Here is a 15103-nt window from a genome sequence, read left to right as displayed (position 1 = left end):
GGTGGGCAATTTGAAGGTCAGTGACAATTTAATGCACTTGCGATGGACTATTTGAAGAACTTACTGGTTGGAGGTTATAAGGGCCACCTGTGGTGGTAAAAGTGAGTCTCCCTCCAACCGGTAGGTCGTCCAGAACAGATACTCTTTGTGCGGCTATGCTTAGCTGGAGCCAGTCAAAAGCCCAAGTTGTCCCATCAGCAGGGCACATCTGCCAAGAGACACACAGCCATATGAGTCTGTGCATCCCTACACCCATTCCAATGGCCAAATAATGCCAACACTCCATCTGCTTATTGGCCAACTGGAAAAGCTCAATGGCCTGCTCCACAGGGAGAGAATCCACCAGATTAAGTGTCCTATTAACTACAGACTCCAAGTAAAGGTTCATGTAGACTTGGTAGGACTGGATGCACAATGAGAATAGACACCTAAAAAGTTTTCCTTCCAAATGAGTCTTAAGGTTCTGGCCTCTTGCCCCGGGGACGCCAAGGTATGACAGACAGCTCTTAGATCGTTTGAGCGTGGATTTGGCTACCAAAGGAGTGGTGAGGCAACTGGGCTCTCTTGAATCCGGAAGCCTTCTGGATATGATGTTGCTTATCCACCTTCCTAGGTGCCACCTGCACTGAGAGGGGAGATTCCCAGAAAATCATCAGTACATCTTTAAGGATAGGGTGCAATGGCACAGTGACCCCTTCCTTGGGAGGAGATTTTTATAGCCCAAGACAGATAACATCTCTGCCCTAGGCTCTCCTCCGTCTCCAACATAAAAGGGATAGCCGCTGCCATCTCCCTGACAAAACCAGTAAAACAGTACCTCTGGAGGAGATAGTCTCTTCAGGAGATGAGGTATCAGAAAGGATACCACGACGACTCCTCTGAGAAGTAATGTAGATCTTCGTCTGATAACCAGTCAGACTCTTCTTCCACTTGAGGATCAGGAGACTTGAGTTTGCACCGGCCTGGATCTAGTGGAATGATGTCCATGCTCCGAGGAGTGTCAAGGTGCAGACTGCGGGGAAGCTTCCTCCCTCGTTGTCAAAGGGGCTACTGCCTACTCATGCCTTGTCTCTGACACCCTATGAAGTGCTGGTGTCGATGTTCTGGGCACCGGCATTAGTGGAAACTCAGAGGGCCTGGGGCTGTTCTGCTGAGTGCGCAAGCATCCTTGATGTCAAAGTGGAAGCTCCCTGTAACAACTGCGCTAGCTCCTCTCGGAGCATGTTCTGGAAAAGAACATCAAGGGCGGGCATCGAAAAAGGCATGGGAGCCAGGGAGGCAGTCTGAAGTCATCTGTGCCAAACTGGTGACGATGACCTGGCCACTCTATGACTGATGCACTGGCACCTTTTCCAAGGAGGGGGGGCGCGCTCCTCTCAATGCCGGCACTTCGAGTATCAGAGAGTCCAATGCCCCGGTATCCCTGGTACCATGCGTCGAGGAGAACCAATGCTTATGCTTCCTGGGCTTCCCCTGATGCATACAGACTCGATCCCCCCAGGGCCAATGAGGATGCCACCGAATCAGAGCATGCCCCCATTGATGGATCCAATGTTGACTGGTCCTGGGGCCTGCTAACAGTGCCCGGTGTCAAGGCAGGTGGAGACTCACTCAATGCTGGTGCTCTCCCAATGGTTACTGGTGTTGAAGCAGCCATGGAGTTTGATGCTGCCAGTGCAGAAGATAGTCCAGCCTTTGAAGAGCTGGAAAGCTTCTCCTGTTCAGCCAGTCACACTATGTTCTGGCCTGCATATGAAGAGAAAGATAACAGAGGGTTCATAATCTGGCCCAAGGTCTGAGAGCCTTTTGAGATATCGAAAAAAAAAATTGGGGGAATTAAAAAAAAAAAAAATACCCGCAAGGGAAGGCACTCATGATAGTGAAAAAGTGTGTTGAAAGCGCAGTGAGAAGACTACATGAACATGTCCTCTCAGCTCCACAGAAAAAGAGACTGAGGGACCCAAGCTCGAGTGTCAGGCAGAAAGGTACTAGTGCATGCACGGTGGAATGCTGCTAGTACTAGTGATTCAGCATACGAACTGGGTCTCCATCGGATGACATCACCCACATGTGAGAACACGGCCTGCTTGTCCTTGGAGAACAGGAAGTTACATCAGAAGGCAGGAGCTGGCAGAGGAAAGAGCAGACCTGTGGAGATCCTCTTTGCAGCTGCATAAGGTAGACCGCCAACAGGACAGGAGGGAGGGAGGGAAGGAGGACGACAGAGATGCCGGACCCATAGAAATCATGGCTTGGTTTTTTGCCATGGGAGCATGGCTTCGTGGAATGGTAAAAGTTTTTGCTCCCACAACCGCAATAAATTTCTTTTTGCTACCATGGGTCCCCGTTGACACTCTACTGGGCATGGTTGGAAAAAAGATACTAGGCTAAATGGACCCTTGATCTGACTCAATATGGCAACATTAAAAAAAATTTAAAAAAATGAATACATCCCCCAAAAGTCCAAAGTGCTGCTACTCCAATATCTGATCACAGCTACAACTATAAACTGGTCAGTAACCTTTCAGTAGGCTGCAGCATGAAAATGAAGATGAAGATTTTATGCAACTCACCTCAAATATCCCCAGCAATCTCCCCAATTTCCCTTTTACTCCAGCCTGCAAAACAAAAGAGCAACTCAAAATGTTTAATGCAGTACTAACGCACTATACTTCTGGCATGAAATACTAACATACAAAAACCAAGTGCTCCCCCTGAAATCACAAGTCAGGAACCTTGGAATACAGTTAGATTCCATACTTTGATTTCCCACATTCAAGCAACCTTCAAGAGCTGCTTCTACTATTTGTGACAGCTATGCTGCCTCTCTCCTTACATCGAGAAGGAAAATCTTATCCCAGTTGTGCATGCCATGGTAACATCAAGACTGGATTACTGCAATGCACTATACAATGGTCTTACTACAAAGGGCCTGCACCAGCTCCAGTTGATTCAAAATGCAGCAGCAAGACTCAGAAGGTTGAAAGCAACGGGACCACAACACACCATTTTTGCAAAAACTCCATTGGCTACTAGTACAATACAGGGCTAAATTTAAAACTATGTCTGATCTTCAAGGCCCTGAAAGGAAATGGCCCCAAGTATCTGAAGAATAGGATGATCCTCCACATACTGCCAAGGACACTAAGGTCCTCTCCCAAGGAATTTCACTAACTACACCCTCTCCAAAAGACGTTACACGATGTGATACCCGCAAGCGAGCCTTCTCCGGAGTAGTCCCCACACTCTGGAATGCATTGCCTGAAAGGCTCCGCTTAACACAAGACTATCTCTACTTCAGGAATCAGGTGAAAGCTTGGCTCTTCAACCAAGTCTTTAATGGAAGAAGTAACTAACTTGTTAGTCTCACTCACACACACAAGGATTGACTCGGGCTGCACATACTGCAGCTGGACATGTTTATCCACTCCTACCCTAGCTGAGATAATATTTAGCCATCTGACCTCGCATGCAACTTCCATCAAATCAATCACCTTACTTTCTAATTTTTCCTACTTTCTTACTCATCTATATGTTACAACTTTGCCTTACCCCTCACTACCAATTATAATGTTCTAGTACATATTGTGTTGTCATTGCAAGTAGTATACCATCTATTATGAGTTTATTCCAAGGATAGTGTGAATGTTATTTTCACATGAGCGTACCTATTAATTACAAACAGTTATTAACCAGACCTCAATGCTTCCAACTCCTGGTCTATCACCCTCTCGGGTGATTAAGAACCTTCTTTTTTCAAAAGGATTCCAGGAAACTATGTGGAGTCAGTCATCATTGGTCCTGTTTTGTTTCCCACCAATGTAACCATCAATGAAAAAAACTCCTACTGAGAAAAACCATTCATGTTACACCGTTGGTCAATTTTAAATTTCTACACCCTGTGAAAACACATTACTTCTGTTGTCGGACACCTTTATTTTATCTAAATATAACCATAATTTCTTTATGTTTACCCCACATATTTAATACATTTTCTCACACGGTACTTCTGCTGCCCTATCCAAAACCCACACTTGATCTTGTGTTTTGTATTCTCCAGCTGGCTGGTGGTGTTAAATCTTCTCTCTCTGCTTTGCTCTCAGATATAGCTGTCCTCCTTTTGTTGTGGGTATACTGCTGATTTCCCTGGCGGGCTCTCTGTGCCTTACACTAATTCTTATTTGTGTGGATTTAAAGCGTTGTTATTCATCCTGTTATCCATTGTTCCTCGACAAGAACGTCTCGATTTGCGAATACCTTCGCTGCTTCAGGAAATCTATCTTTCTCCTTGCATAGCTTGCTTTTCTAAAGTTTTTTTTACATCAAACTATCCTTGGAATAAACTCATAATAGATTTTAAAAACCAGGCAACCCTAACATAAGGAAAAATAGAGAGGTAAGTAGTATACCATGCCATACTTTGTATTATTGTTCAAATATTTTTACTGCTCTAATTACCTACTGCTCATGTTTGATCTATTCTTACTGTACACAGCCTTGAGTGAATTCCTTCAAAAAAGGTGGTAAATAAATCCTAATAATAAATAAAATTAGTGGTCACATCGCAGCAATGTTATGGTCATGATAGGCAATCAAGTGGTTTTCTTTGGACAGTAATGGTCTAGACACCCTTTGTTTTTGTTATCCTATTTTGAATAAAAAATGCACAGCTTCATATACTTCGATCCTTTTTTAAATCCTGCTTTCCAAAGCATGTGCACTCTTGCCAATAATGCCAAAACACACAAGCTGCCATAGGATGCAATAACGAAAAGTCAGAAACTTGATTCTTCCATTGATGGATCAGAAAAGTGAGTAGAATAACCATTCCTCCTTTTTTTAGTATCAATGCAGTAGGAGACTTAATGAAACGAGGTAAGTGGGTTGAAGTCAGTTACGCAGAACAGAAAGACATTCTCCATGAACAGCAGTATAACTTCTCAGATGTGGGTGTTGTCATCCAGTGGAGCCTAGCATAGTAAAGAGACTGTTTAGCTTAGAACAGCGCTTTAAAAAGATAAATTAATAATTAAAAGTTTTTGTACTTGTGGTTGGGATTGTTTTTCGCTATGTGTATCAATCTGCACTTCTTTATATTACTACATTTCACCGGTCATCTAGGTGCCAGCCTCCTAGTCTCAAGATCCTTTGGGATAATGTTCCATGGACAGAAGTTAAAAGTGGAACTCTTTGGACAACACAGGTCCAATTATGTCTATCATAAAACAAATACAGCATTCCACAGTAACCACATCAACAGTCAAACATGGTTGATGGTGGGGATGCTTTAATGCCTCAGGACTTGAAAGAAATTTTGCACTGGACCGGAAAACTAAATCTGGTAATCTGTCCGTGCAAGAAGTGTAATAGAGTTATGCAACAAGACAATGATCTAACACACAAAAGCAATTACATAAGTACATAAGTACTGCCATACTGGGAAAGACCAAAGGTCCATCGAGCCCAGCATCCTGTTTCCAACAGTGGCCAATCCAGGTCACAAATACCCAGCAAGATCCCAAAAATGTACAAAACATTTTATACTGCTTATCCCAGAAATAGTGGATTTTCCCCAAGTCCATTTAATAACAGTCTATGGACTTTTCCTGTAGGAAGCCGTCCAAATCTTTATTAAACTCTGCTAAGCTAACTGCCTTTACCACATTCTCTGGCAACGAATTCCAGAGTTTAATTACACGTTGAGTGAAGAAAAAATTTCTCCGATTTGTTTTAAATTTACTACATTGTAGCTTCATCGCACGCCCCCTAGTCCTAGTATTTTTGGAAAGCGTGAACAGATGCTTCACATCTACCCGTTCAATACATATGGGATATATTATATATTACATAAGTGATTTAATGTATTGTCACCCAGGATTTCCCTTCCAGCCAGGGCCAGGGTGGTTCCTGCTTGGCTTGTTTCCCTGGGGAGTAGCTGGAGGCCTGTGCTATGAGCAGAAGCCCTTCTTATTCTGCTTACTCCATGACAGTAAAGGAAACCGGTAAGATTGCAGTTCCCTCTCTTCCTTCGAGCTGTCTGTCCTTTACCAGGAGCTCAGTAACAAAACCATAAAGCACTCAGATTCCTTTAATCAGTTTGGACACTCATAGATTCTCCAACTCAATTTTCCTTTAATCAGTTTGGTCCCAGAAATCACTTGGCACAACCCTACTTCACATCGGTAGTCTCCTCTTCTGGTTTAAAGTAACAGTTATTGCCCAATACTGCCGCACACAGAGTTTTCAGGCATCACCATAATCTTGACATTCAAACCCCCGTAGCCTATCCCTTGACTCCGTTATTGCAGTCCAATCTCCTAGCAGTACTTCTTACAGTCTGCCTGGATAGCTTGATAGTAAAACTCTTCCACAGCTTCCTCCCAAACTTTATTATCCTTTCCTCCCCCTTTTTACACAGGTCCACAATAACCTGACCCATAAAGCTTTTACCTTTCCTGTGGAGGCTCCAGCTAGAGCGGAGACGTCCATCAGCTCTACTTTCTCCTCCTTCTGCATATCCCCCCTCGTTCTTATCCCATAGTTTCTACCCATTCAATTCCACTCACTTTATGGACCTCTATCATATCTCCCCTGAGCCACCTTTTCTCCAAGCTGAAGAGCCCTAGCCGCTTTAGCCTTTCCTCATAGGGAAGTCGTCCCATCCTCTATCATTTTTGTCGCCCTTCTCTGCACCTTTTCTAATTCCACTATATATCTTTCTTGAGATGCGGCAACCAGAACTGAACACAATATTCGAGGTGCAGTCACACCATGGAGCGATACAAAAGGCATTATAATGGCGAGAGGCCCAGGTCACTGCTCAACAAATTTCATCCAAAGAAAACACACCTGTTTCCGCCCAAGAAGTAGCCTGTGATCGGGTCTAATGAGCATGCAAATCAGCAGGAGGAAGTGCACCCTTCACCATGTAAGCGGAAACAACGGCTTCCTTAAACCACCGCGCGCTAATCACCTTGGAAGCTGCAAAACTCCATCTGGGGTCTGACAAAAGATGATCCTCCAAGTAACAGAATTCATTTGTCATCTATCGCAAAAGACAGCAATGAACATTCAAAAGTGGCAGGAGCAAAAAATTCTCCGGAAACTCCGACCTCCGAAAGGAGGGAAGAAAAAGTGGCTGATTCAAGTAAAAGGCCGATACGACCTTAGGCAAAAAGGAAGGAACTGTCCCCAGAGTTACGTCTGCCTCCGAAAACTGGAGGAAGGGTTCTCATCACGAGAGGGCCTGTAGTTCATAAACTCGTCGGGCCAAGACAATGGCAACCAGAAACACTGTCTTGAGAGTGAGATCTTTATCTGAAGCTGACCTTAATGGCGCAAAGGGTGCATCCTGCAAAGCACTAAGTACCAAATTCAACGTCCAAGAAGGACATGGGCATCGAAGTGGAGGGCAATGAAGAGCGCCTTTCAAAAACCATGCCACATCTGAATGAGCCGCAAGAGAAGAACCGGCCACACGTCCCCGGAAACAGGCTGGAGCTGCAACCTGAACTCGAAGAGAGTTGTAAGACAATCCCTTCTGTAAACCATCCTGCAGAAAACTCAGGATCCGGGAAACCGATGCAGAAAGAGGAGATCAAGCACATTCGGCACACCACACCCTGGAATGAGCAGTAGTGCTGGAACGTTTGCGAGCCCGAACTAAAGTGGCGATGACCGAATCATCATAGCCTTTCGGAAGGAGTCCTCCATCTGTACCGGACCTTGATGTAGAAGTCCGGGCAAGACCGGGAGCCAGAACGGCAGCTCCACTAGAAATTGAATAAGAGTCACATACCACAGCTGGCATGGCCAGTTTGGAGCTACTAACACTACACGACCCTGATGAAGCCTGATCCGATGCAACAGACATCCGATTAGGGGCCAAGGAGGAAAAACGTAGAAAAGACCCACTGTTGGCCAAGGCCGCAAAAAAGCATCCAATGCTGTCCGGCAGAAGAAAATAGGTAAATTCAAAATTGGGAACTTTGGTGTTTTGCTTGGTCACCATCAGGTCCATCACCAGCGTGCCACACTATCGACATATCAGACAAGAGACTTCTGCCGCCAGCTCCCATTCCGCTGAATCCAGGAGATGATGGCTGAGAAAGTCGGCTTGAACACTGGACTGACACTCAATGTAAACCGCCAACAGACATAGATGATCCTCCGCCCACTTCAGCAGTCCGGACGCCTCCAAGGCCAATGCTGCATTCTGAGTACCTCTTTGATGGTTGATGTAAGCCACCGCAGAGGTGTTGTCGAACCGCCTGACCTTACAGAACATCTTGAAAGGTCCTGATGGCCAGCATCACTGCTCTCAACGCTAGTCTGTTGATGGGCCACTTTTTCTCCTTCTCTGACCAATGTCCCTGTGCCACCCAGTGGAGACAGTGAGCTCTCCACCCCGGAAGGCTGGCATCCGCGACTACCATCACCCACTGAGACGCCAAGGGCATTCCCCTCCATGAGTAATGTTGTCTCTCACGATAGGAAGCCACGGCAGGAAACATTGATAATCCTGGGAAACTTGAGACCAGAGACTCAATAATGCACGCTGGAGTGGTCGCATATGTGCCCTCACCTATGGAACCACTTCCAGAGTGGCCATCATAGATCCCAGAACCTGCACATAATCCCAGGCTCGAGGTCAAGGGGAATGTAACAAATCTGTGAACAAAGCTTGAGCCTCCTGCTTTCTGGTAAGAAGACACGACCCTGGGCCATTATCGATGAGCACCCCTAGATATTCCAGAGACTGGGAGGGAAGAAGTCGACGTCTGGAATGATTGACCACCTGAGGGATTGAAGAAAATCCAGGACTCGAGAGGTGGCAGCTCGACTGTTCATTTTCAAATCTGCTTGGATCAACCAATCTTCGAGATACAGATGAACTCTGATCCCCTCTTTTCAAAGGAAGGCCACAGCGACTACCATTACTTTGGAAAAAGTGCATAGCGCCGTAGCTAGGCCAAAGGGGAGAGCCTGAAACTGAAGGCCTAAAATGGCAAACCGAAGATATTTCTGATGAGGTGGCCAAATGGGAATGTGCAACTACGCCTCTGTCAAATCCAAGGCAGTGAGAAACTGCCCGGGCTGCACAGACGCTATCTCCAATCGCAGTGTCGCCATGCAGAAGTGACGAACCTGGAGACACTCGTTTACTTTCTTGAGATCGAGAACAGGCCTGAAGAAATCTCCCAGGTTGCGAGGAACCACAAAGTAAACTGAACAACAGCCAGTGCACAACTCGGCCTGAGGAACCGGAACCACCGCCCTGAGATCCAGCAACAAATTTAACAAAGCTAGCACTGCCTGTCTTCTGGATACCATGGCACAATGAGATTCCAAAAATGATTCTCCGACAGGTAGTGCAAATTCTAGCTTGTATACTTCTCTGATGAGATCTAAGACCCACTGGTCTGAAGTAATCTTGGCCCACTCTTCGTAAAAGAGAGTCAGCCGACCCCCTATGAGAGAGGGCAGTGTGGGCTCGGCGTCTGCTTTGGATGTGTCATTGGTTGGCTGACATGGCTTCCAAGCAGCGTCTTACGAGTCTTCCCTTTAGAGGGAAGTTACTTTTTGGCGAGGATCTTGAAAAGATTTTGGAGACTCGAAGTCCCAGCACCTTCCAGAAGACAAGCCCAGAGTTAATTCTAAACCTAGCTCTTCTAGGTATCGCGACGTCTGCCGGTACAGGCCTGGTCGTAGTTCCTTTCAGCATCCTAGATTTCAGCAGAAGTCTTCCTTTCGGAATGAAAAGCGTTCGTCGGGATCTGCAACCCAACCTCAGTCTTCCAGAGGTCCGGTTAGCACCAAAGAACAGCGAGTCCAAATGTCTGAAGAATAGTCTCATAACAGCATCCCTATCCATCTCCAGGGCAAAAGTCACTACAGCAGTACTTCTTGAGTAATAACTTCTATTAACGATTCCAAAAAGGATGTTAAGTTCATACCATCTCCCATTTGAGGTAAATCTATTTAATTTCCAGATTTTACATTCTGAAGATAATATACACGAACAACAGGGAGGCAGTGATTCACTCGACATCCCCAGGACCGCAACCATACATCTTTTAACCATATTCACAGGTGATATCAACGGAGATCTTGGAAAATTAGTTAGTCCCAAATTAAGTTTCCTTGATTGGTTTTCTAGATATTCTATCATACGCAAGGTAAGTTCTTTTCCTTAATTGAGACGTGACTTAAATTTTCCAATTTACAAAGCTTTTCCCCAATCTGTTTAACTTCAGAGTACTGTTGAGTGTTTATTCGTTCCTGGGTCAGGACTGACTCAGACAAAATTAATTTCCAATGTATTTTTTGAAATCGGAGTTTGCAAAGAAGAATGCAGGTTGAATGTTAGATCCCAGAGTGACTCCATTGTCACCACGGCTGGTTTACTTGTTAAGGCCAATGTAAAGTCAGGAGGGGGGGTTTTGAGGATCTGGGTCGTTATTAACTATCATAGTAGAAAAATTAGAAAATTGTTGTCCTACCAGACCTCTCCACCTCTGTACCAGACATAGTCAGGTTCCCCTCCTGCTCAGTCGGCTCCTCTTCTTCTGAGAGCCGAACAGCAGGCTCTAATACCATGCCTCCTCCACCTGGCTGTGGGGGAGCCGCACATTTGACGGGGCTCCGAGAAACCCCATCTACACTGCTGGCTGACTCAACCAGGTCAGCACCGATAGCAGGGGAAGAGGTCAAAACAGGTCCGGTCGTCACTCCGAATCGTTCCAGTGTCGACTGCTGTGAAGGGTGAGTCCCAGAAGGGTTTGAGGGAAGCCCCCTTACTTTTCCTCTCCTCTTCCCCATTTCTCAATGGGGTTCTGGCATCCTCCCCAGCTCGAATTACGGAGTGAATCTGAGGGCGTCCGGTGTAGCAATTCACGACGCCATCTTGGACCTTAAAGAACACATTTTACTCAGAACTGAAATTAAGCAAAATGATAAGCTGGGAGAACATACGTGCATGTTTTTAGTGTTCTGCATTCTAACAGTAAAGCCCAGAATATTTTCTCTCCCCTCCCTCCATCATTACAGTAAGAGGTGCTCATGTTATGTAGAGTAGCCATAGTTTTAATACACACCTCCTCATACACCTCTCGCATTGCAGCACCCCCTGGTTCCTCCTCTGGTTCCAGTCCTCCCCCTGGTACGATCCACTGATCTGGATACCGACTGCTACTTACTAATAGGACCTGAAAGAAAAAAAATTTTTAAACCAAAAATTACTTAACAAGGTACATGAACTAGGGTATTTAGGGGGTCTTTTACTAAGTGGCAGTAAGCCCAACATGGGATTAACACTCGCTAAACCAGAAGTATCGCCGGGCTACTACAGCAACTTGGTGATAGTTCCAACCCCAATGACCACCATTTCTGGCACTACAAAAATATTTTTTGTAGTGCCGGTGTTTATCCGGCAGTAATCACTGCCTAGTTACCTCCAGGTTAGCACAGGAGCCCTGTAAATTTGTGCCAAAATCAGATTTCAGCATACCTCTGCAACACAACATAAAAACAGAACTACAAGTTGAAAAGCTAAGACCACTTCTGGAAATTGAGCAACTACAGATAAGAAAGGAGCTCCAAGGGGCAGACTCCTACATTTCAGAACAGCATGGAGTAGCCGCCTAACGGTTAGAGCACTGTGCCAACAGCTAGGGATGTATTAAATATTCATATTTGGTTAGGCCCCAAATACATTATTCGTATTTGGCCGAAGTGATTTAAAAAATCAAATATAAGTAATCTGGGGCTCTACTTTGCTAAATCCTACTGAAATAGACACAATCTCCAATTTCACATCACTTCTTTTATTTGGTCAAATACATTTTGTTATTTAAATTGTCAGAGACATGGAAATACCTAGAGTACCTGAATATATATATATAAAAAAATAAACTTACCTTGAGCTACTACTACTACAGAAAAAAAGTGAGAGCTAAATCCAAACGTTACATTTAAATGATGCATTACGGCATACATTTTAGTTTAGCTTTAACACTGATAACACTTTGATGTCTTCCACTTGCTGAAAATATAGGAATAAATAGAACTGACATTCTAGGAAGCCGTGTTTTAAGTCATTCACTACAACTAAAACATCATGCCTTCCCTCTAAATAGTGTTTTATTGAAAGCATTCCAGCAATTCTGAAATCTAGGTTCTTGAACCCCTCTCCACACACCACCAAAATTGCCCACTTTACCCTTTCCTGCGAGCCCCTCCTCCCATAATCACTCTGAAAACCTGAAAAAGTCACATGTCTGCCTTTACATTGTGGATCAACTCAAGTGAGTTACATCAACGCCAGATCCACATAAACAAAACAGAAATACTAAGACTGGATCATGGCAGAAAACCTCGACCTACTCTTCATCAATGAAACCTGGATACATGACCAAAAGGATCCCATAATCCTTGGCCTATGCCCTCCAGGATACAAAATCACACATTGGACCAGAAAGGAAGAGAGAGGCGGAGGCATAGCACTAATCTATCAATCTCACTTTAACACCAAAACTACTGCCGAGTCCATGACACCAACTTGAAATGGCCTCAATCAGAATCCACAACAAAACCCTTCGAGAGTATTTGACTTGTGTCCTGTTTTACAGACCTGCAGGTAACTGGAAGGAAATACAGACTAACTTCAAACACAAGTGTAACCAACTCCATGTACTAGTAATAGGAAACATCAACTAACATCAACCTTCACCTAGAAGACCCAAGCTCAACCAACGCACGAGAATGTAAGGAATTCCTCCAACTATGGGATCTCACATGGCCACAAACCCAAGCAACCCACATCAAAGGGCACACATTTGATCACAACTCACACAAACTTTCAACAAGTCACTAAGAAAGTACAAATACGCTATAAGACAGATCAAAAGATCATACTATAAAACCAAAATAGGGACAGATCACAAAGACACGAAGAACTATACCAACTCGTGAACAAACTCTCCTAGACACCAACCTGGTCACTACATCAAATACAGACATCCCATCTGCAGACAAACTCGCTAAGTGTTTCAATGAAAAAAATTGTAAACCTATGCAATATGCTACCTCAGGACAACACTGACATCGAAAACTTCCTTAATGAGTTGGACTCAACCACTGGAGAATACCCGGCTGACCGAACCTGGTTAAATTTTGCCCTCCTCACTGTCGATACAGTTGCAGGGGCAATCCGCTTGTTCTCCAACACTCACTGTAAACTAGATACCTGCCCCAACTACCTAATGAAATCTGCCCCGACCGCTTCATAGTAGACCTCACATCCCACCTAAATTACATTCTACAACAAGGTCTCTTCCCTAAGGAAAATGGCATACTACTCATCCAGATACCAAAAGACACCAAGAAAAAGCAAATGAAATCATTAACTACCGTCCAGTAGCATCCATCCCGTTGTCAAACTGATGGAAAGCATGGTAGCCAAACAACTTACAGATTACATAAACAAATTCTCAATACTACATGAATCACATTCAGGTTTTCGCCCCCTCCACAGCACAGAAACAGTACTACTCACTCTCCTAGCCAAATTTAAGCAGGAAATAGCAATAGGCAAAGCATCCTTCTCCTCCAATTTGACATGTCTAGCACATTCAACATGGTAAACCACAATATATTAATAAGACTACTAGATAAGTTTGGGATTGGTGGAAGCATACTTAGCTGGATCAAGGGTTTCCTAACCACTAGAACATATCAAGTAAAATCAAACTCAAACATATCATCACCGTGGAAAGCAGACTGTAGAGTACTTCAAGGATCACCACTATCACCGATCCTCTTCAACCTAATGATGACCTCACTAGCCAAATCCTTATCCAACCAAGGATTAAACCCTTTCATCTATACAGATGATGTCAATATACATCCCTTACAAACATGATCTGACAGAAATCACCAACGAAATCAAACTCAGCTTGAACATCATGGACTCATGGGCAAATGCATTTCAACTAAAACTCAATACAGAAAAAAAACAGACATTCTCTCATCCCAATACAATGCAGACAACCCCATAAATATAAACACCCCAAAATTACACCCTCCCTATCTCAGACAGACTGAAAATCCTCGGTGTTAGACCATAACCTCACACTAGAAAGCCAAGTGAAATCCACAAGAAAGAAAATGTTCCACGCAATGTGGAAACTCAATGCGTGAAACCATTCTTCCCGAGGGAAACATTTTGTAACCTGATACAATCAATGATACTAAGCCATGTAGACTACTGCAACGAAATGTATGCGGGATACAAAGAACAAATCATAAAGAAACTTCAGACCACCCAAAACTCGGCAAACCTGGCTTATATTTGGAAAAACGCGATTTGAAAGCACAAAACCCATCCGTGAAAAACTGCACTGGCTCCCAATCAAAGAACGTATTGCTTTCAAAATCTACACCCTGGTTCATAAAATCATCTACGGCGATGCCCTGGGACACATGACAGACCTCATAGACCTACCAATCAGAAACATATCCGGATCACCACGAACAGATCTAAATCTCCACTACCCAAACTGCAAAGGACTCAAATACAAATCAACTTATGCATCCAGTTTTTCCTACATAAGTACACAACTGTGGAACACATTACCAAAAACCGTGAAAACAACGTACAACCACATAACCTTCCGGAAACCACTAAAAAAAAAAAAAATTTACCTGTTCAAAAAGGCATACCCTACCAATCCACCTTAAATGCCTGAACTCTGCTACACAACGAAATCGAATCATGTAATGGACATAATATAACTCTTCCGCTGTACGATTTACACATGAACCTTACTTTACCCATCACATTGTTTTTGTTCTTACTCCCTGAATAGCCAGTATGCAATGAATATGTGCTATAAACTGGAATCAGGAATCTATTAGCTCTGCCATTTCTTTCTGTCCAAATCCCCCCTCCTACTAATCAATAAGCCTAGCAGTAGAAACACCAAATGATCATCTACTATTAACGAATACAAAAAAGATGAATTGGTCCTGTAATGGATACAGCCCACATGCACACCTCCCATAGCACACAAGTTCCATCGGCAAAGAAAAATGCTTTATGGAA

The 15103-nt window shown here is 44.1% G+C and overlaps 1 protein-coding gene across 2 annotated transcripts in view; it reads right to left on the bottom strand.

Moving 5' to 3' along the window:
- Positions 1–15103, bottom strand: part of NUDT4 (nudix hydrolase 4) — a 37719-nt gene that overhangs the window by 14705 nt on the left and 7911 nt on the right. For both annotated transcript variants that reach the window (XM_030214330.1, XM_030214331.1), the window contains exons 2-3: positions 11097–11207; positions 2574–2618 (exon numbers count right to left, since the gene is read on the bottom strand). In XM_030214330.1, coding sequence (XP_030070190.1) covers positions 2574–2618; positions 11097–11207 — 156 coding nt within the window. The remainder of the gene's footprint in view (positions 1–2573; positions 2619–11096; positions 11208–15103) is intronic.

Source organism: Microcaecilia unicolor, chromosome 9, assembly GCF_901765095.1.
Source record: "Microcaecilia unicolor chromosome 9, aMicUni1.1, whole genome shotgun sequence".
Taxonomy (NCBI): domain Eukaryota; kingdom Metazoa; phylum Chordata; class Amphibia; order Gymnophiona; family Siphonopidae; genus Microcaecilia; species Microcaecilia unicolor.
This window is presented reverse-complemented; position numbering and strand designations above follow the sequence as displayed.